Genomic DNA, 26572 nt, shown 5'->3' on the forward strand with positions numbered 1-26572 from the left:
AAGCCTCCTATATGGAAATCCAGGCTATGAGGCACACGGGAGTTTCTCACTGACAGAGCAAGAGAAAAGAGGCTGCTATCAAGCACAATGGCAAATTGCAGGGAGAAAGCACCTCCCTACCCATGCAAGCGCAGTCTCATTCACTTATATTGAACTATCTGGACCAGACTTGCCAGCCACACACCGGAGCATAGCCTCATGATGTAGACGGGGTCTCTGCAATTTATACCTGGAGATGCTCTTAACCCTTACACAAACAGCACTCCACGTCTGAAACAATTTGAAGCATGCAATTCAGCTTCAGGTGAGCAAATCTACCCCAATGAAGTGTGAGACTTCTCCCAGCTGGCAGAAAGTGCACCTACAATTTCTAAGGAGGCTTGGAACTGACCTCGTCTCAGAGTCTGGTTATTGTTCTTTATCAATCATTTTCACGGGCCTTTACACTCCTGGATCCCAGCCTGCCTGGAAGCAGCAACTACTGGAAACCTCACAAAGCTTTCCAGTCCAAGTGTGAAACACCCTCCCCGGCAAAGGTTTAATGCACTTCAGGTTTGCATCCAAACTTCCAGAGGCTAAGCCAAGCCCCTGCAGCTCAGGATGTTCACCTGTCAGTGATGATTTTTGACCCAAAACACCAGCTTTCATCCTGAAGCATCCTTTGTAAGAGCAGGATGGAGTGATCACCTGGTGCAAAGGAGCAGCGGCAGCTCTGTGCCCCCTTATGGAGCAGCGGGACCCTGGGCCAACAGGCAGATGGATGGATTCGGTTCAGCTGCGCAGCTGCAGACGAACAGAACCAGAGACAGGGCCCAGAGAACAGCTCACAAAAGGAAGCTGTTGAGGCTACCAATGTTTTTCTCACAAAATGTCCCCCTCTTCTCCTTTCTCAGCAGTCCCCTAGGCTCCAGCAGTCACCCTCCTTCCATAATTTAATTGTACAAACAATGTCTGGCGGTCACCTCCACAGAAAAACACAATAGTCAGGTGAGGTTTAGAAAGCTTCTAGTAATACCAAATCCAAACGTGGCTGAGACATGCAGAGGAAAACTGTCTCCTATCCAAGAGAGCTAAAGCATGCATGGCAAAAAGCCCCTTTCTCTCTCTCCCTTTGCTATTTTATTCTCCAGACTTACAATGAGGGCCATTCTCTCCAGGAAGAAGGAATCCAAAACCCTCCCGCTTTTTATCGATTCACTGCAAAGGGAAGGTATAGATCCTCCTTTGCCAGCCAACTTCCCATTAAAGCAACCACTTCAGGCCCATGATGAACCAGTGGAGCTGAACCAAGAGGAAGCAGCAGCTGGTGATTGTTGAGAGCTTGCAGAATCGACATTTCCAACTGACTGCCTCCCTTGCTCCTCCAAACCCCTCAACCAAAAACACCGCATTCACCAGGCCAGACAGGAAGGGAAATGAGAAGAAAAACTTTTCTTTCCATCACCTCTCTCTTCATAAAAATGCCGCCCACCAAAGCAACAAGGCAACCTTGAAATTCAAGCCAGCAAACAAGATGGCTAGGTTAAAGAGCTCAGGGCTAGTCTTTCAAGAGCTTGGTATCCTCAGCGCATCCTACCTTTCATCCCATATTGGTTTTACAGAGCAAGGTTGCATGGGAAGATAGAGCCAAGAGGGATTTTGGCCATGCTGCAAAGCACTTATGAGCTACTTAGTAAAGTCACAGCCCACATCCAGGAGTTAGTGTGTCTGTAACACCGGTTATACTCACTTTCCTTTATGGCCTTATAGCCGCACACTGTGAAATAAATACTGGTAGAGCATACAAAAAGATAAAAACAGAGGCAGGGGCAATAACTGGTTTGAGGTCCTACAGCAGCAGGACCTCAGGTCTACGCCCCTCAACCCACAACCGCTTACCTCACCAGCATACAGGAGCATGATGCGGAACAGTGAGACGGGAGAGGTCGCTTTTCCTCCACGTGATTCCCCACCACAGTGCAAAGAGAAAATCGTTCAATCTGCACTCCTGCCCTGGTTCCTGGGGATCCAACAGCACTGGTTTGGATCATGCAGGAACCCTAACTCCTTGGGTTAGGAACTGCCACTCACCTGGTTGCGTAGCCCTGCTCAATGGTTTCATTCTCTTGGGACTACTGCAACCCAAATGCTAAATAATGATGTTTAACTGTCAGGTATCCATTTGATGAAAGCCCACAGTGTTGTTTTGATCAATACAGAACCAACAGGAATGATCCTTGCCAGCCAGTGGTGATTAACAGCTATAATGCTGAGATGCATATAGATCCACTCTGACTTACAGTGACTGCCACTCGGGCTTATTATGTATCCAGATTCCCCACTGCAGGACATATAAATGTGCCTGTAGGTGGCCCAGAAACACTGTCTTATTAAAAAGGGGAAAAAAAAAGAAAAAAAAAAAAAGAATGCAGCATCTGTCACCCTTTTGCTGAACTGTTTTTTTTTTTGTTTAGTTGGTGCTTGTTTTCCAAAGATTTACATTTTTGTGTGTGTGTCATTCGCTTTTCATGCATTTTGAGACTTTAGAGTTTAGAAATTCAAAACACTTGTCAGTCACGTCAATCCTTCTGGACAAAACATATCTGCCACTTGGATGAGTAAAAAAACCTCAAACAAAACGTACTTTCTATCAAGCTGTGACTTGGTCACCCTACTCAATGCAACCAAGACAATGTTTAGCGAAAGCAAGAAGAAAGATCTGAGTTTTCATACTCATCGGTGGAACTAAATTGATTAAGGTCATTTCCTAGGTAGGTCTGAAATCTTCTGCAACAATTTTTGAAAAGAAAAAGAAAAGTGCCCCCCAAAAAAGGGAAAAGTCACTACTGCAAAAACATTAAATGTGCTTGGATAACTCAGAATGTATGTTGGCAAGGCAACATATCTCAGCTTGAACAGTAAACCTGCTATGTTGCAGAGCATCTGACATATGAAAGAGACTTAGGTTTCAATATATCATGCTGAATTTACTTCCTTTCAGCTTTCCATGGTAAAGTATTTGATGTCAGTCCTTTCACTGTTGCAATCGATAGGGTGACCCTACTTAAAAGTTTCCTGACCTTTGCTGTTCTCAGTGTTGTTCTGTTAAAATGCAATTTAACTTTTTCTTTAGTCTGGATATAGCACTGTACAGACAGCAAACACGATCGTGTTGTTTTTCCCCACACTAACCTACAGAGTAGAGGTAAAAACATCCATCATTAAAGCTGGCTAAAAACCAGCCAGTGTCAAAACCTGTATGACATGTAGCAGCCCAGATCCTCTGCTGAAGTGGATCTGTTCAGTTGCGTTGATCACACAGTTTGCACTGGAGCTAAGCCCACCTGCATCTGCAAAGGATCTGGTTGGTTTCCCTGTATTCTTTTAAAAGACATAAGCCTATCTGAAAAGGTAAATAGCCAGCACGGCCTTGTTCTGAGGTGCTCGCTCCTGCGTGCTGCGCCCCACTCCAGCACTGGTTGCTCTCCAAAGGTGCTACGGGGAGAACATCAAAATCTGCCTTCAGCGAGCTGTTCCTCTATCATGACGCGCTGAAGACAGCAATGCTTGTCTGCTAAAACCCTCATACTGAAACATCTGCCAGGCTTGGGCCCCTGGGTGGAACAAAACCAGAGCTCCCCACGGGATCCTTCGGAGAAGGCTAGCTCAAAGCAAGTGTTCATGCCTGAGGCTTCTGTTTCTTCCCCTTGCTTCTGGCCGTGGCTAGTGGCCATCCTTCTTATTTCGTAATCTAGCATCAGCTTTTCAGATCTCTGTATTCTTCATGCTCCGCTCCTTCAATGAAACGGCAGTGGGATTTGTAACCACGGCTTTGAGGTGGAGACTGACTCTGAAATAGTTCAGCCGCAGGACTGAATGGATTCACAGCATCGCTGGGATGTTGATATACGGGTACTACAAAGTTATAACATTTACAGGATCAAGGCCATTGCACATATTCCACATAATCCTTGAAAAGCAAACAGATCGAAACCTTCTAATTAATAGAAGAACTAAAAAAAGTGAACCGCGGCCAGAGAGCAACTCCTGAACTGGAAGGAAAAGTATTCTTTGCACAACAGCCGGTGTTAGAAATGTTGGCTGCATGCTTTAGGCTTAGAGCTGGATTATCAATCACAGGATCTTTGTAAGCCTAGTTTAAATCATATCATAACCATGTAACGCAAGTCCTTTAGCAAAAGCAAGTTCACAGCACTATCATCTGTTTTGTTATCATTATTACATCTTTCTGTCTTCTTGTAGGCCGGGTATTACATTGCATTAATGATGCTGACGCACGCGTATGCACACACATACATTTGCACAGGATTATTGCTACAATTCCTGATCCTACTTATAAAAACCTCTATAAATCCTGGATAGCACCCTTTGACTCAGCAGCATTATCCTGCTTTAACTCCAGGGTATAAATCAGCAGATTCTGGCTCAGAAGCTCTTTAGCCACGCAATGTAACAGAGAAGTGGAGCTAGAAGCATTTCCTGGGCTTCCTCCACCCCAAGATACGAGTAAATAAGACTAACCTCCCGGTATCCATCCCTGCTTGCGCTTCACGCGCTGCCTCTGCGTCACACCCTGCACGGGGCTAAGCGCCAATTCACACAGCCCCTAGTACCAGTCCCACTCGCCTCATCAAGCGGCTCTCTGAGACAGAGTAAGATCTGGCTTTGGCAGCGCTGCCATGGACACGTGCTTCAATATTGCTCACAGCTGAGTTATTTCTTGCTTCTAAGTAACTTTAAATGGCTTTTATGCTCAGTGAACTCATCAAAGGCTACTATCTAAAGTCAGCAGCATTGAAACCATGAATTAGCCAAAGGAGAAACAGGCCAGTTAGCGTGTTAGGCGCTTCTTACGACACATTATCTAGATGGTTGCCAGAGGATCTGATTTAAAGTCACTGTGCTACACCTGAATGTCATTTATGGCTCATAAAAAGAAATCTGTTTGAGTAACAATAAAACAGGACTGGACTTTCTATTAAAAAAAAAATCCTCTTTCATAGAGCAGATGTATTTTTATTTGCTCAGTGCCTGCCTCCGAGGCACATGCAATCTCACAGCACTGGAATCCTTTCTGCCTTAAAGTCAAACAGTTAAGCAGGGGGGACTTACTCCAACACGGATTATGACACGTTACATTTGATTTTTATTCATTTTTCCACAGATGCTCTTTCACAGTGAACTCGACCTCTTTGGAAAACGAGGCCCTGAGCGTCATACACCTGTAGCTGCCAGAGGTATGAGAGCGATTCCTGGGCACAGGCACTCCTGAGAATCAGGTCACTGGTCGTTCACCCAGGCTGCCGTCCTGCATGGATGGCAGGAGGAGGCAGAGACCCTCAGTAATATCCCCAGCTCCAGGAAGGGGACATGGGGTCAAATGCAGGTACAGCAGCCACCACATCAACTATGACAAGTCACAGTCACTTCTATCGCAGTATACCTGCTTTCACTCACCTGTTACTTGCTAATAAATTCTTCTTCATGCCACACTCCAAGGTGCCCCAAACCTTTTCAGTCTCAGTGCAAACGCCAGCTGGGACACTATGCCACACGCTTACAGCACAAGGCAAACCCACTAAAACTTTTCTTTTTCCCCCCTCATTTGTGCTCATGTTTCTGCCAAAGTTTTGAGGGTAATTTTCCAGATAAAACGATTCTGAGTCAAAGATACGCAGCAACAGACAAATCTGGTCCTCTCCTTTTATAAAGTTTTACCTTCTCTGACTTCCCATCTAACCTGTTCGCTGCCATCCCTCTTTGCAGAGTCACGGCCACTTTAGGGTTGCTCACCTCCAATGCCAGACTTGGGCCACCTGCCTCCCCACCAGGGCTAACGCAACCCACGCTAGCAAGTCCACACTCACGTGGCTGTGGGAGCCTGATGGGCTGGGGAGAGCTGTGATCAGCTCAGTCCTTTGGAGGGGGTAGCAGAACCTTGCAAAGACTGTCTCCAAAAGTGAGCAAGTGAACATGTCTATCGCCTGGAAAGGCCCTCCTTGGCTGTAGCAAGCTGGTTTCTGAGGAGTCTGCCTGGGAAGCTGCTCATTGAGTTATGACTTCCTTAACGTTATGCACATGAAAGGCAACGTGTGAGTTCTGCCTCTGTGCTGGAAGACACCAGATGCTCAAGCAAAACGGGAGGAGTCTTGGCCACCCTCATCAGTCTTGCAAGGCTTCTAGGGAATTCAGAGATGCCTCTCCAGTGTGGGAGTCGCAGCACCCATGAGACTGCTGCCCACCCAGGGAGGCCCTCCGGTAACACAGAGCCACAGCAGCACCTTAAGGCTTGGGAAGATGTGGTGTGGGGGAGTATTTCTCCCACAGCAGGTTTGACCTCCCTCCCTTTTCCCTTTCTCCCTGCAGCAATGTGACCACAAAACATTACGGCAGGTCACATTCTTTCTGTCTGAACTAATCTAATAAGATATCACAGTTTTTCCCCTTCTAGACCTCTTTGTTTGATCCCACTGGTACTGCTCCCTGGAGAACACCTCCCTTGGGCAGATTCGTACACCTTTCCCATACCCAAGTGCCGATGAGCAGGAGTGACCTTGTGTCACAGCTCTTCCTGCCCTTTCAAGGGCTGAGGAGACAAGCAGGGTGGTTAGCCTCAGGCCTTCCCTTTTGAGGAGCTGGAGAGGACCCAAGCCTGCTATGCTACAGCTGCTTATCGCAAGGGTCACGGTCTCAACTTTCACCCAGCCTCCCAGCCGAACCCTGCTTTTGGAAAAGGCATCACTCTTCTCTGATTCAACTCTCCACGGAAGAGGCCTAGAGGCTTTGTCTGTCTGGCCTATGCAACAGGCCTGCAGGACCTCCCTGACACTCAACACTAACTGGAATCTCCAGAACTGAGGCTCCATTGCAAAGTAGCCAACTGCAGAAAAAAGGAAGTTGAGAACTTCTGAAATAGAGGCTCCAAGCCAACTCAAATCTCCAAACTGGCCACAGTATCACATGCAAACATACTACCCTGAGACGGGATTTCAGTCGAGTTATGTTGCTATAAACATCTGCGTGGAAACATATTGCCTGCACTCCTCAGCACAACAGAGCGGGATGATGAAAAGCAGTAACCAGCACTGACTGTGAGGACTCAAGGACCCTGGGATGGGTCTGGGGCCAGGCAAGGCAACGGACATATTTCTCAGCATTAACAGAGTGCCTCCAATTTTAATTATCAGCATGAAGAAGCACTTTCTTTAAAGCACTGTAAGAAAGGCTTATGGGAATCTCAGAAGTCAAATAAGCATCTTTTCTAGGAAGTGTCTGCACAGAGCTGTATAGCAACATTGTTTTAAATACGCTGGCAGACCAGCAAAAGCCCTTCTCTGCAACAGGCTCCTCCAACACGAGATGCTTTTTAAAAACACCTTTGCAGCTCTGGCAATCATTTATTTTTTATTTTTCAGATCTTCTTTTGAGACAACCGTAACATCACAGACAGAAAAAGGCAAACTATATTCATTCCAAAAACTGTTTGGCTGTTGGGATTTCAGAGGGACAAGGGCACGCTGTGTTTGTAACAGGAACCTAAGTGTAATCTTCACAACAAAGCAGTTATCACTGTGCAGGAGTTGCAAAGACACGAAACAGCAATAGCAAGTCAGCGTCAGGCTGTGAGACATCACTGATCTAACACCAGTTACCTTGTCTGGGGACGAAGATGACCACAAGTGCTTCACTGGCTTAAAGAAGATCTACTTCAAATGCACAGCACCAGCTGAATCTTGCCCCGTGCTTTGATGATACGACATTGCAAATTCAGTGCAAACCATAGCAAAGAGAGGAATAGACAAAAATGGATTTAACGCTTTTAGGACTGTTCACCTCTGAATACCGTCACAAGTAAAAACTACAAAGGAGTGAATACAGATTAGACCAAACCTCCTTACCATTTGTGTGCACCTGTATTTTTGTTCCCGGTGTTGATGCCTAAGCCGGAGACACGACCTTTCATCCTTCCCAACAGCTTTTACCTTAAAAATCCATCGGCTTTACCTTCCCAGACTATGCTCACTCAAGCCATTCTCGCACAGACCCATTCCTCCCACCCCTTCCCCTCATACCACTCACTAGTCTCATCTCACGTGCCACATTCAGTGCTTTTGTGCCTGCCATCGACATAGACAGTGAAAGCGCAACCAGCAACTGACCTGTTCACTGCTACATCAAAGGAAGGACAGAATGCAGCCCTGTGTTTTCTTCTTTTTGACTTTTTTTCTGAGGAGAGGGTGGGAAACAGCTTAAATCACTAGCATATATAGTTTTTCCAGCTCTTTATTTTACAAAAATAACTTACAAATAGAGACAACTCTCAGAAGTAATATCATTCATTCTGCATATATGGATACAGCTTTGTGAAGCACGATGTAGGAGTTAACAACTCTTACAATACTGTTAATTTTAACATGACAGTAACTATTCTACAATAAACACATTTTATGCTCCAGACATGGGTACAACCACCATATGGAGCTATGGTCAATAAAGTGTGCCAGCCAAGGAGGATGCACAGAAGAGAGCACTTCCATACTGTATTTATCGCCATCCTCTTACCTAGGACAGTTAAAACCAAACAGCAATCTAACACTCAGACTACAACACTCTGAATACACTCATCAGCAATATTCTTCAAATACATGATAAAAAATATATTTTAACTTTCAAATACAATTGTATAAGGTACACCAATTGCCAGAAAATAAAGTCTTGAGCTTTTAAATACAACACACTATATATATAACATATACAATGAGACCAAGAGGGAATCTACACATGGAAGAAAAAGCTTATCTTGCAAATGCATGTTATCTACGGTACACAATGGCTTCGTTTGCTAGAAAGTTTCTTCCATTTATTTGCATAGCAGTGTTGAGAAGTCCAGACTGAGCTAGCAGGAGATAAAACAAAACACACCAACAAAATGCTTGGTTTTGGTACCACTTCCGTTTAGCGCCCGATTCCACTCTTAAATTAGTTTGCTCTTTCTCTTTTGTAGGCTGTAACTCATGCCCCGTTCATAACAAGCACAGAGAAAAGAAAAAAAGAGATTAAGTCAAAGCAGTGTCTTTATGGAATTGCAGTCATTTGGTATTTTGCTCCAGAGCAGAGTACTCTGCTTCTGACACTCTGGAAGCATCAATAAGTTTAGTGAGACCAGTTTTGGCTGAGTACTTGAAAATAAAAGCTTTCATGAGCTCATATCTGTAGTTGCGGTTAATGAAGCTGTACAGGATGGGGTTGACACAGCAATGGACTAGAGAGAAGCACTGAGTGATATGAAGAGTGGCATACAGGAAGTTCTCCATTTGACAACTGAAGGGTATGAAATGAAGACTATAGAAGATGTCAAGGAGGACAGCTGCGTGGTAAGGTAGCCAGCAGACAAGAAACACAACAACATAGGAGAAAATGATCTTCCCATTGCTCTTCCTCTCTTGGTCACTGGAGGCAGAGATGCTCTTCGCAAGGAGGAAGTAAAAGAGAGCAATGATGGGAAAAGGGATAAGGAAGCCCAACACAATGGAGATGAGCTCCATGCCAATCAGCCACTCTTTAAAGCTCTCTTCTGGATACACGGGACGGCAGTAGGTTTCATTGTTGGAAGAGACAGTCTTAAGATAATAGGTGTCTGGGAGAGAGGCACTGAAGGCCAGAAGCCACACTAAGATGCAGATGCAGCGGCGTATTATCTTCTTCTTGCGATTACTGGAATTGGTGAAATAGGCAACGGAGAGATAACGGTCCACACTCATACATGCCAGGAAGAAGATGCTTCCGTATAAGTTGATGGAAAATATGAGGTGAGTTATCTTGCACGTAATTTCTCCCATGTGCCACTGGTTATGCTGGACAAGGGAGACAACCCAAACCGGAAGGGTGATGACGACACACAGATCAGCAATAGCCAAGTTAAAGATGTAGAGGTGGGTTTCATAGCCAGTCACTTTGGCTTGGAGATTGACCCACACCACAACAGAGTTGGCCACCAGCCCTATGACAAAGATAAAAATGTAGAAGAAGGACAGGGTGTAGAGTAGGGCGCTCTTGTTAAGTGTGCCGGGGCATGCTGTTGTATCGACTGTGATGCAGTCACCATTGTGGCAAGTCCAGTTGATCTCTGTGAAGTTGGCCATTTCCAGAAAATCAAGGACGGAAGCCAAATCAAGGGCACTCATGTTCACTTAGTTCAAAATTCAAGTGACCTACAGACAAAATAGGATCAGAAGAAAAGACCTGAGTTAGCAGCGATATTTCTATCTCCGATCTGTGTAACAGCACGTGCATGCAATCTGCCAAGAGGACTCCAAACATCGGACGCGCTGTTTTGGTGATGCTGTATTCCTGTAAAGAACTTTCCATTAAAGAGATCTACGGAGAAAAAAAACACCACCAACAGCAAATGAAAAGACACATAACAAAACTCATCTGGGCAACAAGAGAGATACAACATTAGCTTTCTGTGCTTTTTTTTATTATTATTATTATTATTACAGCTCATGCCTTACATCATCAGGTTGGCTATCGTCCTCGCGTGTGAAATCCGCAAAGTACACCGTGGCCAAATAAACGTCAGGCAACTAAATCCATCTTCTCCAGCATAAATGATGATACTATCGCTTTCAGCAGGGGAATCTTTAAGCCGTTTTATCTGCACTCCTTCAAGCATAGTAGAATCGATCTGGTTGATACACAGTACCGTAAAACATTTACCACAAGCTCTGGTAAGCATCTTGTCAAGTCCAGCTCCAGCTGCATTCAGCAGACATGGGGAACTAAGGGGCTTTGTACCCTTGTCCAATTTCAAATTGAAATCCTGCTCCATCCTCCTCCCGCCCCAATTCTACTTTACAAAGCGTCCCCTGTGTTTAACGATTATCACATAGCACTGCAAAAAGTCAGAGCCTGACTGCTGAGTATATCTGCTGGGTTTAAGTTTTCTTTTTAAGATGAGAGATTTTATTTACAAAATACTCCCCCATCACAGCTGGCTCAACACAAACCACTTCTCCTCCTCCCCTTCTTTTTTAAATCTGCTTTCCTGCCTCTTCAACTCCTGTTTCCATTGGCAGACAGTGGACAAAGCAAAGGGCTACTTGTTTCATTCCCTGCCAGCAGAAGGAAGGGCCCCAAAAGGAGGACAGGGCTCGCACAAAACCCAAAAGCCTGACTGTTAATTACCATTGTGCTTTTGGGGAGGTGTAAAAGGCCCCCTCTCCCTGCTGGGATCCTCCCCCACCGTGGGGCCTACGATGCCACCCACAGCAGCACCTCGCTACTCTCGGGGGCCCCTATTCAGCACCTGCCATCTTGGCCCAAGAATGGCATGCTTCAGCCAAGCTAAAAACTTCTGGAGCTGAAAATCTGCGCAGCTACAGCCCGGAGCAAGAGGCAGGCTGGTAGCAGCGCTACGTCCCTGGACACGCGGTATCCAACACCAAGGGGTCACACCTCCACTTCAGCTGAGCTCCTGTTTCAGCATTGAAAGACCCGTCCCATTTTCCCCAAAGTAACACGCAGTGTTCTGCAATCCAACTGGATGCTCCAGCTAAAGCAAAGGAAGAGCAAGGCTCCCAGCCCATCACAGGGAGCGCTACCTTGGTCCGGCAATTTTGGACCAATGAGCCTGGCATGGGCTCGTTCCACCTGCAGATCTCAGAATAGCCTTGAGAACTGCAAAAAACACATCCGCAGCTCCAGGAACTGCACAGCAGCTGCCTCTCTTCCAACACAGGCAGTTGAACAAACTAGCACGGATATTGCAGCGCTCTGTCAGTCTTTCCCTTCTCCTAGCTCAGTTATTCCAAGTAGTTCTTCTCCTAATCTGCTGTCTGGGCACTGGAACGGTTATTACAAGGAGGACAGTCTGAGCAAGCCGTCAAGGGATACCATATGCAAGGGATCTGTCAGGAAGAGCATTCCTCACTCATTGCCCTTGTTAGCGGACAGTTTCAGTTTGCATTTCTCTTTTCTCTTCCCCTCCTTAGGATATAAAATTCTTTGGACACTTCTAACATCCTGAACTGTGGCCAGGAACCTTGTTCTTCTCCACTCCCCTAACACAGCCCATCCAATTAGAGGCAAACCGTACAACTCACATCGTCCTTCCACTTTCTGCTTCTGCCCTGGGGGGCAATGTTGATTTGAGCAAATAAATGGCTGGAGTGTGCCAAGCCAAGAAAAGCACAAGGGAAGTACTTACATGGCTGTCTGTACTCCTGAATGTCCTCAATCCCACGATCTCTCCTCCCTAAAGAATCTCTTGGGTGCACTGCAAGTTTCAGCAGGGCTTGCAGGGCTGCCTACATCAAGGAAACTCATACAGAAAACTCTGCTGCCCTCAGATTTCATCACGCTGCCGACTTCTCCACTACAAACTGTTGGAGCATGAAGGAGACGGCAAAACAAGGAACAGTTTATGTGTGTTTCTGCGCTAAGCATCCTCTTCTTGCATCCCATGGGGGACAGGCTACTGGGCCATGCAAACCTCTGCTCTGCCCAGCCTAGACACCATCTTCTGCTGCCTCTGGCAGGCTCAAACTTCAGAAAAGGGCCGTTCGTTTACACAGCACCTCTCAGTGCACCATTTACATAATTGGCTCTTCCCAGAGCTCCAACCCTTCCTGCCTGCCACAGTACAGGCTTTGCCAAAGACACAAGCTAAGGAAGAGAAGGGAGATAAGGGGTGGCGGAAGATTACAGAAGAAGATTCAAGGCCCTATTGTCCCCACAGAGGGGAAGTCGGTGGCACTAACAGTGGGGAGGGACACGCATACATCCAAGAAAGATCAAATCTCTCCACAAACAGGGCCCAAATTGGCCCCATGAGGAGATCTAGCTTATCATTTCAAATTCATACAGCCTTCCAGGCTTTCATCCTGCTGGAAGGCCGAAAAGCAAGGTTGAGAATCAAACCAAATTAACCACCTATTTTACTAAGACTACCGCACCTCGCCTCTTGCTTCAACAGAGTCGAAGCAACGCTAGCTTCTCCCCCCATAAACGCAGAGCAGAAAAAACAGACATGCCAAGGAACAAGTGAATAGATGGTGACAACTAACATAAAAACCTAAAGGCTCTTATTTAGAAAGCTGCCTCCCCCCTCACCCGCTGCTGGTTTCCATCAGATCTGGGCATGGCCCACACTATGCTATTTAAATCCAGATTCAGGTGCAACCTGCCCTGCCTTGTGCAAGGAAGAGGGTGTCACTTGTGATGTTCCCAAGAAGGAACTCCAGCAACAGAGCACACCACCCCCAGCACTGTCTACAACGTAGGAGATAGCACAGCAAGGAGGCAGAGGCCTCCTTTTTGTCCAGCAGCCTGATCCATGCAGCTAACTGAAAACCCTGCAGAACATAGGATCAGACCCCTGGCCAACATCACAGCAGCAGCAGACCTGCATCAGAGAGAGAGAGAGGATTAATCCATCAGCAGAGATAATAAAAAAAAAAAAAAAAAAAAAAAAAAAAAAAAAAAAAGAGGACTTTACACAGCAGCATGCAGTAATCCCCGTTCCCCTGGGCAGAGGAGGACAGCTCAGGGTGTTACTTGATGGAGTTTCACCCCAACAGACTTTGGAGGGCTACATCTGAGCTAGTCACCAGTCTCCCCCTATAGCCAACAGAGAGAAACGGGAATCTCTAAAAGTCATCTGATTCAAGTTCAGACTCTGCCTAAAGATACCCCACTGACTAAAGAGGAGCCCAGAGAATAACATCTGTCTGACTTCACATAGATCCAATCTCCCTCTCGTAACGAGGGCCACCAACCTCAGGAGGAGGAAGAGCAATTAAATTCATCTCTATGCAGAACATAAGGACGGATCCTGCCCTTGCAGAGTTGCAGGCCACCTTCAAACTCCCTGAAACATGCACTTGATGCAGGCACAGACAGGAGGGCTCTCAAACTCAGAAGTGACAGTACGCTGCCCTCATCCAGCTCCTTGGGATGCGTGCTTAAGCCCAGGTTCTCCACCGTCTGGAGGACCAACGACCATTTTTACCAACCCTCCTACGTGCACACACCTCAGGACAGGCCCCTCAGCTAGAACAGCTGACCCCACTCCTCTTTCCACTGCGTGCGCTCCACCTACAAGCCAGGCACCAAAGGCAGCCAAAAGCCCTGCTTGCTGTCTGAGGTCATCGGCACTGATAAAAATCACACTAGTCAGCCCAAGGAGGCTAAACTGCTCAGTTAAAACAAGACAGCCTTAAATGCGTGTCTGCCACAGCCCTGCACAGGGCTCTCAACCTGAATCTTCCTACCAGGACTGCAGCCCAGGGGCTGCACTCAAACAGGAGCATGGTGTTTGCAGAGGAAACACAGCAAGTCCCCAGGCTTTCGTCACGGGCCTATCCTTGGCGAGCGGGCTGCAAGCAAAAGGGGGATCTGCTCCCTGCTCGCCATCATTTGGGCTCCAAACGTTACAGCTGCAGCTGACACTAAGCGTACAGCCATGGCAGCCCACCTCCAAGCCCGAGTTCCCCACCCCTCCTGCTGACAGCATGTCTCCTGTTCTTCACTCAGTTTAAAGCTCAGCTCCTGGAGACATGTGATCACAAGTCTTTTCTCCTCATCCTCATTGTACACGTCTTTCGAGGCCACTCAGCTGAGGGGAGAAGTGCAGCAACATGAGAGCCTGGAGGGCCCTAGGCACCCCCTGGGAAGGCCTTCCAACTTGAAAGGGAAACGAGTTCTTTTCACTTCTGGAGAGCCCAATTCAAGCTAACTACCAGGACGGGGCTGCGACCACCCCCTGCCAGACCTCTGCTGCATCCTGTAACTGAGAAGAAACTCGGCTCTGACTGGCTGCGTAGTGTCAGACCACCGACAACAACCGGGAGGCAGCAAGAGCGAGCAGTGCGACGCAGAGGCAGCAACAGGGTGGCAGAAAACCCCTGGATGCTGGGGACTCACGCCGAACGGCGTGCTGTGGCAACATGCTTGGAGCAGCGTGGCTGCCCGGCCCGGGACAGCGGCTCAGAGAGAGCAACGTCTTCCCGGCTGCTCGCTAATTAACCACCCTGGGGAATCTTACTGAACGCAGATGATGCCTAGCCCAAGCCTTAGCCTGCCTCCATCCCTCCGCTCTCCATGTGGGTCCACCGGCGCGCACGTGCATCCATCCGCCTGGCTCTGCCTGTGTGCCTGCGTCCTTTCGCATCCCCAGCGCAGCAATAAAATCTGAAACTGATACGGCCTCCCAGGCTCAAAGCCCTAATGGGGGGAGGAGCTGCCGCCACGGCTATATTCAGAGATTACAGCATTAGGAGGCCAGGCTGTCTATAGTCTGGGATTAGCTGTTGTAACCTGAGCTCTGATTCCCACCCAGATTAGTCAGGAGGCACGGGGGGGGGGGGGGGGGGGGGGAGCAATGGACAAACTCGGATTTTTTTATTCCTAAAAATATACTTAGTGCTCTCTATAGACAGCCAAATAACCTATAAACTTGTGAAGAGAGCTAAAATTACATTTTGTGTCAGCTGCATACAATGCTCTTGCACACTACCACCCACCCCTTCAGCCGGCCAGCACGTGTGCTGGGGCCGCTCCGCACCATGTCTGCATCGGCATGCAAGAGTCAAAGCAGGAAGGAAAAGGGCTGCCACCTGAAATACTTCTCTGGGCACTCAGAGAGCTCATGAGAGCCAATGCAACCTGCAATATTCAGCTCTCCCTGTATCTCAGGCATCAGACGCTACTCCCACCTGCTGCCCACTTCCAAATCTCCCCTTCCCCACTGCTGATCCAGAATCTATGGAAAAAAATAATTTAGCAATAACACACACAAAAAAAACCCAAGTGCAAATATCCCCCAGGTGCATTCACACATGAGAGCAACACAGGGCCGTGTGATATTTTTCAAGCCCTCAACACTTCTGGCAGCTTCTCAGCACCCTCTCCTTCACCACTTCACAAGCCCAGTGGAAAAGGCAGGACCCCTCCGAGCCACCCACTCCGCTTTTGGACCCGTCTGCAAGCATCTCAGCAGCACAGGCAAACTAGCTTTTCTCCTTCCCTACAAGGGGAGAAAATAAGCTGTGCCAGGAGAGCCAGGATCACTGCTCCACTTGGCCCAGGAGGGACAGCCTCCTCCCAGCCAGCCCTCTGTGTCAACAGAGCCACCACCGCGCACAGCTTGACCCTTTCCAAGGCACAGGACCAGCTTGGTTCTCCTGGCTCCGGGAAGCAGGCAGCAAGGCCCGGTCCAAACTATTTGGCACCCACACCTAACTGACCCTCCTATTCAGGAAGGTTTTGCAAGATCGAGTCTGGCACGTTTAAACCATCTTCTGCGGTTCTGAATTACAAAACCGAGAAACAAGCACGCTGCACAGCTCTCCATCGCACCCAGGTGCGCTAGGAAAAAAAAAAAGAGAGAGAGAGAGAGAGAGAGAGAGAGAGAGAGAGAGCGCTCCCAGAGGGGACCGCATCCACCCTGGATTTTGCAGCTGATAACGCGGGGCAGGCATGGCTTGGAGGCACACGGCAGCAGCCGACCGCAAAAGCAGGTGGAGCACAAGTCTCTCCTCCTTCCGAGAGCCCTGCAAGCACGCCGCCACCGCCACCACCTCCATCGGCCTCCGCAGCCGCGGTTCCGCGAGCCCAGGCCCAAACCTCGCCACGGGAGGGAGCGGGGGATAAAGAAAAAAATAAATAAAATAAGTAACAATAAAACAGGAGGGGTGCGAGAGAGGCCGCGCTCGGCTCGGTCCCCGCGCAGCGAGCCCCGGCGGCGGCGCCGCTCTTACCTCCCGCAGCCCGGCGGCCTCGCAGCAAGTGAGCGGCGCGGCGGCGGCCGCCTCGGCCCTATATCCGCGGCGGGGGCCCGCCCCCAGCGGGGCGGGGAAGCGGGGGGGGGGGGGGGGGGTGTCCCGTCCCGTCCCGTCCCGTCCCCCCCCCCCCCCTTCCAGCCCCAGCCCTTTGCGGAAGGACCCGCGCCCGGCCCCGAAATGCAGAAGGGCTTTTAGCGCTCGGGCGAGCTGCTTTTTATATCCCCCCCCCCCCCCCCTAAAATTAACAGCAGCCTGGCTCAAGTGCTGGAAGCGCGGAAAGCCTCAGTCAGCAAGGGACGGGAGACAGAGAAAGGGGACTGTCAGCAGGCGGGGGAAAAAAAAAAAGTTTCTTTTTTCTCTCTTTTTTTCTTTTTTTTAACTTCTCCTGCGAGCAGAAAATACTGTGAAAACTAGGCAATAGGAGGCAGTAAACTCCCACAGCTACTCCCTCACCAAGGGCAAGAAAAGTTAACGCCAAGGAAAGGTGACAGGAAGTCAGAGACTCGCTAACAAAAACTGGAAAGCCATTCCTTGGCGTTCCTTGTTACCAGAGAAAAGGCAGATGATTAAAACGTCTTGGGAGCGGGTATGGGGGCTGTATTCGGCTCCAGCGGGGTCCGTCTGTCTGTCCGTCCTCAGGCGAGACGCGAGGATTCGATGATGATCTACCCGCGGCTCACGTACCCCCAACCGAGGCTGCTCCAAAACGGACAGATAACTCGGGGAAAAATGGGGCTTTCCCCTCCTGGACCCCCCCCCCCCCAAAACCAGCTTTCTGATGCTGGAGCACACAGTGCTCCCACAGCCCAGAGACGCACGGTTATTACTGAGCTTTTACCCAGACGGGATAAACAGCATAACTAGTGGTTTTAGTTTTTAAAAAGAGAGCGCGCTGCTCTAGCTGCGCTTCGTTTCTCAGCCAAGCATGCCTTACTCTATCCGCACGGAGCGGCGGAGGCAACGGACGCCCCAGGTTTGCACCGCTGCGAGGGAAGGCACAATTAGCCTCATTGTTGCTGCTTTTCTGCCAGCAGAGAGGAGATGAAGCTGCACGCTTCACGCCGTCCCCTGCGGCTCCAAGCCGGCACCGAAGCCTGTTGGGGGCTTGGACCGGGCGAGTGCCTAGGTTCAGGTGCCAGCGTTAGGCATGTTGGGCTGTAAGCACATCTCGCCGCCGTGCCGGCCCTGCGGAGCCATTCTAGCAGGGACTTCTGACACGGCCTGGCTGACACCACACCAAGGATTTCCTAAATCACATGCAGCAAAGAAATATATCGGAGAAAGGCCTGATGCCACACAGATAACCTGGACTGCACATCCCACCTTCCACGTGCATCTTCTCGGCACATTCACAAACTACGCTGCTGTTGGCATAGGTGCCAGGAGGGAGGAAACCACAGGGAGAAAGTCTCTCCTTGTGCCACGAACGGAGCAGCTAACCTGAAACCTCCCCTGTTGCCCTTTCCTGACTCACGCTGTCCCTGGATGGGGATAGATAAATCCTCCAAATATCCCACGCGGCGGTCAGCAAAGCCTTCTGGCGTCCGCTTGAATTTTAGGCGCTCGCAGAAGTCCACGAATGCTGGTAGAACCGAATTAGGATGAGTTCAGACAATGAAGTAGGACAGGAGTAGATTTAAAAATAAGCATGTACTTTTACTAAACCACGCTCTGAAAAATCTTAGCGGGGGGAAAAAAAAAGCATTCTAGCAGCACTCCAGATTCACTTGGACAAAAAGCAAATAAGAGTGGTTTTTCTTTACTTAGTGTGCCAGAAATTATCACCAAGTACTACCATCTTTTCCATAGCTCTCCAAAAATACTGTCCAGCATTTGCAACCCCAAAGCCACTTGCTGTCCAGGAATCACAGGCTACCCCATTCCTTGCATTCGCTGAGAGCCGAGGGCAGCCCTAGCTGCCCTCACTTCATTTTCCAGGTTCCTCCCTCCAGCTATCTTTTTATAGAGAACACGTTCCACACGCAGGAGAGAGAGACTTGTTCCCTTATGAAAGCCAGATTGTGCTCAGTGTTCGGGGATGAAATGCTTGAGCGGGAAGCCAAGTAACAGAGTCTCGAAAAAACCACACGATACAGAACCAGATAGAGCTACGGAGGAGCTGGCCACCTCAGATAAGTCAATGCCAGTGATGTGCTGTGGTTAGCTCATATCTGTGGCCATTAGACCACTGCTAAAAGCTGGTCCAACCAGGGGCCTCATGGGATGTGATCTCTAATGGAGAGCTCAGCTAGCAGAAATGCTTTGTATTGCCATAGCTTGGTAGGCAGGATGAGTCCTTACTGGCTCAAATTTCCCTCTTTCTGAAGGTAGATCGACATGACGGGTACAGAGCATCACTCTGCCAGCAGATCTGTGGAGCAAATGGTTTGAGGGTTTGGCACGAGGAGTTTGCCAGCCCAGACCATGGGTATTCTCTCAGTGTAAAAAAACCATAAAGGCTACCAAATCCTAAACGACATGCAAGTGCTTTACAAAGGCAAGTAGCCTCAGCCTCCAGGGCTGCAGCTTTCTGTCTGAAAGATAACGCATGTTACTGGGCTCAGGAGCAGCAGGGGCCAGGCTGCAAGCCAGAGAGCACACAAAGCCTCAAGCCCCTGAGATCCCGCACTAACTGAAAGTGAGTTGCCTCCAGACAAATGGGGAAGGGCAAGGAACGCTCCTCAACTCTTTACCCCATTAGGAAGGGATCTGTGACAACACACTACAGAGGGAGCATCCACTGGATTTACCTTTGGTGCAATTTTGGGGGAGTTTGTCCGCTATAAGCCTCTGCTATCTGGGGATCACTGCCCGTCACAGCTTGGGGCCCTGGGTGAAGTCAAGGCTCCACTCTGCGAAGTGCTGTAGATAAACACACACAAGGGCAAGCTCTGACCCACGGAGATAGGTAGGGCAGGAAGGACAGGCAGGGAGCATAGCACTAGCTCTACTAGGGAGAATAAAGTCAAGAAAGTCAAGAAAATGCAACTGAATGACTTGACTCAGGTCAGACGCAGGGTGTCTGACAAAATCTGCAACTTTAAGACAGATTATTGATTTAAGTGCTGGTCCAATGAGGGAACTACAGGAGTATCTTTCTTTTTCCCTCCAAAAACATCAGTCTGCTGCTTACATTAAAGAGAGAGGGAGAAAAAAAAATAGAAAATCAAGAATTTCTCACAGTCCTTGCAGTCTCTTCCTGCTGGCATTGGAGGGCTGAAAGCCTCCTCGCTTTCTCTAAAAACTTCCCTCTCTAACTGGGAGGCAGATGGAAGCTAACACCCAACCCTGTCTACTTAAGTCAGAAAAAAAACAAAAATGTAACTTGGCAGCTTCCAGTGCTAGAAAGATTTTTCAGTGAGATAGTCAATAAGACAAAGTGTGGGTGTATGGCGAGGGGAGCATTTCAGTAGCCCAGCAAATATCAAAAAGGGACAAAGGGAAACGCTTCCTGATTGAATAAGAAAGGATCTGTGTATGGCAAGAGCAAGGCGGGGAGCGGCATCGCGGAACGCGTGTGAGCGAGTGGCAGCGTCATGTACGGCAGCGGGACAACGAGCCGGCCAGCACAGCTACCGCCGTCCTGAAGCGCAAACGCCCACGTCGAGCTGACGAAGCCAGGCAGAGCCCAAGCGCATAGGCGCCTGCAGGAAATCAGCCTGTGATCTGTGAAGTGCACGAAGGTAAAAGAGCTTCCTGCAGTCCGCAGAGTCAGAGCCAGGGGGCTGCTAGACCAAAACGCAGTATTCATTTCCTCCCTCTCGTAAGACTGCAAGTTCTGCATCCCTTCCCGGTCATGTTCCTCGCTGTATAAACTTGATGATGGATGGAGGAATAAGCTGCTGGACTAACAAAGGGGATAAATAAATGATTACATTAAAGTGATCTCTGAAATCTCTGGCAGAAAGGAAACAAGCAGAGAACTTTCAACAGGCAGCAGCTGTGGCACTGTCCAGTTTCCTTTCCCCTACAGCAGAAAACAACTGTGTCATTTAATGCCTAACTGTGCCAAAAGCAGCGTAAGCAGCCATCAGCAGTGGTCTGGAAAGCCACAAGGCTGTTCTCCTGTCCCGCTCACTCCTCTCTGGCTTGGAAGAGGCACAAGCACACCCAAGGGGAACAGAGCAAGCGGAAACACCCTCCTCACTGCTGCCCTGCAGAAAGGTGTTGCTCGTGCATGAAGCAGCCTCGGTGAAGGCACGCATGCTCCTCAGAGGCAGTGTAGCATCTCCGAGGCAGCCTCTACCCATGCCTCTGGAGGCTGGAGTGAGCCAGTGGCACCCCAGATCGGGGAGAAGCACTGTGACAGCGCAGAGGTGCAAGAGCCCAGCAGGACAGGAAGGCCAAGGCAAGGAGCAGCCAGCACCTCACATCTCCTTCTCCCTCCACAGTATTTGCCACCTTGTTTAAAGGTCCATGTGATTTTTTTCAGAGAAACCTCCCTGTGGGTTCGTTTCCATTTACTCTGTTGCTCCAAAGCTGTTATTTCCAACTTTTCCATTGTAACAATGACAGGCTTTAAAAATAAGATTTTAAAGACAGCAAGCCGAGCTTCTTGGGATATCACAGGTTAAGAAACATCACATACCAAGAGGCTTGCGAAAACTAGCAGTTGGAGATGTGTGTTTTCCAGGGAGACTGTCCAGCACGAGGATCCTGCCTTCAGCATTTATCACTTGACAGGTGATGATGAACAGTGCTGATTCAGAGATATAATATAAAGCACCGAGTACTTCACGTGTGTCTGAAGATCAACCGGGCCACCCACGACTGCAACCGTATTTTTGTCTTCCTCCCCTGAAGACACAGCACGAGAGAGGTTAATATTTACTTCCCACTGCCCGGCAAGGCACTTTCTATCAATCACAGCAGGAATTGCAGCAGTGGCTTTCAGCGAGCTCCCCAAAAGCCAGACACCAGGTACAGCACGCATCCCTGCACGCTCCGCCGGGGAACGGGGCCGACGCAGCAATCCCATTGCCGTTTTTGAGGCAGAGAGAGCTTTCGGGAGAAAGCGATTGGTGGTATAATTAGGAATATTACCCATATAGCTAATAGTTATCTAACATGGCTCTCTCTTTCACAGTTCATTTCCACCTTACCCTCAAATAAAGGTGTAACCTGTGGATGTTATTTAGGGCTTCATAATCTACTGTCATAGGCATTATTGCAATTGAGTTGAAAAGGCACCGAAGCGTGACCATGAGGAAGATGAAACAGGATTCTGAGCAAGAAATCCTGCCTGGAGCAGTTAAGCAGCTAGCAACAACGATTTTCAGAAGCATTGATTTTTATATAAGCGCTACACAAAATCTTTCCTCTTTGCACGGTGTTGTCTCAAATTAGCAGCGTGACACACACATCAAGGATAGACAGAAGCCACGTTACAGAAGACCAGATTCCAGCTTCCATTAGCAACAAGTGTTATAAATGTTACACCAGGAACAGAAAAGGAAGAAGGGATTTAAATTAGGATGATAGAATCCCCCCTCCGTTTGCTTTCGATGGGGAAAAAGTCCTGCTAGGTGTAAAATGACTAAATATTACATGCCAGTAAGAAATAAAAAATTCATTAAATCATAAATCTTTTAGAAAGGGGATCTACTGGGGAGATCACATTCGCTTTTCATGAACATATTAATTCAACAGTGGCATATCATATTGTTCTCTGTGGGGGGAAAAAGACACATTGTTTTAAAGTATGATATTAGAGCAGTCCTTTAGGAAGGAAAGCAAATATAACCTTGGCAAGGAAAACTGACTACATGAGCACTGAATAAGGGACATTAAAAACAGGGCCCAAGTCCCAGCAGCTGAAAGTCAGCATAGCTTGCCTGCAGTTATTGGAGCTAAGCCCGTGCAAGGGAGCTGAGAATGAAGGTCACCCTGATTTAGCAGCGGCTCCTTGAAAATGTTAAGTAAACGAACACCCAGGGTAATTTTTCACTGGGCTCACTGTGAGCAGTCGCTGTCTAGCCTGCTAGCAAACACTGACAGCAGGTGAAATGACAAATGCGTTACAGCTACCTTCCCTCCAGGTTTCACATTTGTTCTCTGGGAGTTATCTGGCATTCTCCTCCTGCGTTCAGATGGCTTCTGAACTCCAAGCTCTCCTAGCTCCCAGTCCAGCTGGACACTCAGGATTTGGGTAAGCCGGATGACCAACTGCAAAATACAGCCTTACTGGACCCCTGCTTCGGCTGCTGCCTACATGCCGTCTCGCTTCTCCTTTCTCCAGGAACCTCCAGGCCTACTGCTGCACATGTCCTGAACCTCCTGGAGCAGACTGATATCCATCTCCTGCCTAATCACAATCAGATCAAAGCCGATAAACACCTCTGTCCCCTGAGCAATCACATCTGGCAGGCATTTGAGGAGCGTGCTGCGTGCAGCCACCCACAGCGTATGGATGAGGCCTCCTCATGACAGGCAATGCTCACGTAACGCTGCATCTCTCAGGTGGAGGTGGAAATGGCAACGCTCTCTTTTCTTCTTCTGTGATGACACCGAAAGTATTCAGAGTGAGAAATGCAGAGCCAGGACTGGTCTCCCGGCCTCCATTCAAAGCCAAGCTATATGCTATGCTACAGTCACGCTCCAGCTTGGGCTCCCTGCCTCATACATCTTGCATTCCTTTCAAATGGGAGTGTCCCTCCTGTTTTCTCCAGCTGTACCTATAGCCCCATGGCAGATGTAGGTTTGACCCTCCTCCAGCTTGGCTTGGGCCATAGAGGACACTGGAACAAGCGTTCAAGTGCAAGTTCTCTAGATGCTCAGCTCTGTCAGAGAGACAGCACTTGTACAACTCCCCTGCTCTTTCTTGAGCACATCTCCCCTCACGAGAAGACTGTGGATCACAGACAAGCAAAAACATGTGCAGAGTTGACCATGATTTGCAACCTCCAGAACGATGTACAGTTTCTGACTTGCAGCACTCTTCCCCCTCCCATCACTGGTTAGCACAAGGCTGCTCTCTACTCATTACATATCCCCTAGGACCAAGATGCCTAGATACGATTGCTTGAATTAGCCAAGCAATGGAGCTACACTCACAAAAATCTTTAATCCACGCATTGTTATTTCCAGTGGACTGGCTTCTCTGGAGGATAAGCTCCGAGCAACTTTGTACAGCTCCCTAAGCACAAGTGCAGTCATCACAAACAGGTTCCATGTTGTTCTGCCACGCGACTGCTCTCACAAAAGCTACACGAGGGTCTTTGACACACACAAGTTACTGTACAGTAACTGCTCATGGCTATGACCTTTCCCTTGGACAACTCACCATCCATGGTATCTTATTCCAGGTTAACAAGAGGAGAAAACAGTTTAAGTCTACGACACAAAATAATGACAACTGCTGAGTAGCTCTTGTGCAATAACACAATTCATGCCACTAAGCATGTCAGCATCTTAACTAGCTCCAACACAGATAACTCAACTTGTCCCATCAGGAAGATCTAAAGATGGGATTTACCTCCCTTAACTTTCAAAATTTGCATCTCTATCTATGCTACGAGTCTGTACTCCGAAGCAGTCAAGCAAGGTACAGTCAGCCCCTGGAGTGCAAGGTGAGACTCAACTGTCTGAACATCAGCACCTCTTTTAGAAGGAGATAAATTGTTCCTTGCCCTCCACTGACTATGAGGGAAGCCCAGGGTGAGTCATTCAACTGCAAATGGCTATGTTTTTATCAGTAGAGGCCTATCCTAGGTTCTGAGCTAATCCAGGTAACCACATGAGCCAATGAGGATGCTGAAGGACTCGGATGCTCCCAAATAACTAACAGTTAGGGAGTGTGACTGTTGTAGGTAATCTTAGGGGGTTTGGAATCTTTTCCAAATCCCCAAAGTCTATTTGAAAAGACTAAGATCCAAACTGCAGGATCGGTTATGTGAACAAGGGAAAAAGATATCCACAGAAGCCCTTCACGTGAACTGCGCGGGACTCTTAGCAAGGCTAAAAGAGCATACACATGCAAATACCTGCTGGACTTAGACTTCAGCTTTTCTCTTCCCTTTTGTCAATCCAGCTATCTCAGTACATGTTTCCCATCAATCCCAGTGAGGTGTGAAATTTGAAGCATCATTGTGCCCCCTGACTAGGGGGCACAAAAGCCTGTTCTTAGGTAATTAAATGAAAAGATAAAAATAAAAAGGGTTAATGGAACATTAGGCATGAACAGCCAAAACAACCAAGTCAGTGCACACTAAACACAAGGATTCTTACTAGAACATTAAGTTATACATTAATTATATATTCGCCGTAAATACATTTAACTATTCCCTTAAGGTGAAAAACACTAATAAGGCTATGTTTTTCTCCATACCGGGGCCAGATTCCCAGCCGAGACAAGCAGTTTATACCAGCCAAGCATTTGGACAATTTTTGTTTCTGTAGAAACCCTTGTTGTTACTGGTGTCCTAAATACCGGCTTTAGGTACAAGTCACGCTGGCAACTGCCCATGGCTCAATGCCATAGGAAGCCAGAGAGGTCTTAGACTACACCAGGAGCTCAAATTATTCAATGTGAGCACAAGGAGGAGGTGGCCTGTGCTTTAGCTTCTGTCTAGGGCCCCTGCAAAGTTAATCCTATCCAATTACACTACTGCTTTTTTTCCACAGAAGAAATAAACAGTCTTTTGTACTAAGCAAAAACTGCCTGCTTTTTAAGGACAATTTGTCATCCAGGACAAATTCATGAGTTCGATCCATTTTTGTCCCAACTTTTCAAAATGGTATTTTTATTTTATGATGCAACATCAGTTGGTTCTTCCTTTGCGCCACAGTGTCATCACGACAGCTCCTTTCTTTCTCTTCAAAATAAAACAAAAACGGCCAAAATGACCACAAATACAGATCAACTCATCATTGTTCAAATCTTGCATATCAAATTCCACGCACACGTGCTAGACCCACGCAAATACACACATTAGGAGCTGCAGCCCATTTCCTTTTAGACAGCAAACACCAAGACTGCAACTGATAATGTCGTTCTATGAAGAGAATTAACTGGCAGATGACAAAATCGGATACGAACTGCCCCGTGAGAGGGTCCGGCTCTGAAACAGGAAGAATGGTGCAGTTGCCTTCTCCACACCAACAGGGACTCTGTTGTACTGAACTGAAACCTTGAACTCGTTACAATGTCACTCTGTCTTTGGATCTGATATCCTGTGGTGGAATCTTCTGGGAACATATTTTGGTTCAGACTTGGGTCAAGGAGAGTTGACTTGACCTTAAAATAAATCCAGGCAATCTCGAGCTGAAGAGCTATTGACTACTGTTTGCAATACAATAAAGTAAGGAGATCAAACTCAGTTGAAGCCTAGGGTTAACATAAATCCAAGGAGAAAAGGGAACAAGAATATTCATTCACTACCATGACAAAGGGAACATTTTTTGCGTGGGCAGAATTCAGAACAGGGACACAAAGCATTTTCCAGGCAGCATTTTAGTGTCACATGTGATTAGTGCGTGCTGTTTAGCTGCGCTGATATCTTCAGCAGACTGGCAGTAAGATATGAGGTACATGACTGTACATGTGTGTGAGAGGGTTTTGTTGGCTTTTTCTTTCTTTCTTTTTTCTTTTTTTTTTTTTTTTTTTTTACGTCACTAGATGGAGTTCCTCTGTTTGCACACAGCATAGCTTTTGTGAGAGGTATTTTATATGGATCCCTGAGGAAAGATCTCAGCAAACAGGCGCTAAGCGCTATTGCATGCACGTGCGTGTAGTGATTCTCCAGTAACTTTTTGGTTTACAGGCTAGAGGAAACTCCAGTTGCACTCGT

The 26572-nt window shown here is 47.9% G+C and overlaps 1 protein-coding gene across 2 annotated transcripts; it reads right to left on the bottom strand.

The window, feature by feature from the left end:
- Positions 1-8267: 8267 nt before the first annotated feature.
- On the bottom strand, positions 8268-16849 carry ACKR3 (atypical chemokine receptor 3). 2 transcript variants are annotated; one of them, XM_062578515.1, is made up of 2 exons: positions 16761-16849; positions 8268-10211 (listed from the first exon to the last, which is right to left on the bottom strand). In XM_062578515.1, exon 2 carries the CDS (start codon positions 10182-10184, stop codon positions 9090-9092), a length of 1095 nt encoding a protein of 364 aa, XP_062434499.1. In that variant the 5' UTR covers positions 10185-10211; positions 16761-16849; the 3' UTR covers positions 8268-9089. The 2 variants fall into 2 exon arrangements, with proteins under 2 accessions (XP_062434499.1, XP_062434498.1); XM_062578514.1 differs by lacking the exon at positions 16761-16849 and adding an exon at positions 10515-11173.
- Positions 16850-26572: the final 9723 nt, after the last annotated feature.

Source organism: Rhea pennata, chromosome 6 (assembly GCF_028389875.1).
Source record: "Rhea pennata isolate bPtePen1 chromosome 6, bPtePen1.pri, whole genome shotgun sequence".
In the NCBI taxonomy this organism is placed as follows: domain Eukaryota; kingdom Metazoa; phylum Chordata; class Aves; order Rheiformes; family Rheidae; genus Rhea; species Rhea pennata.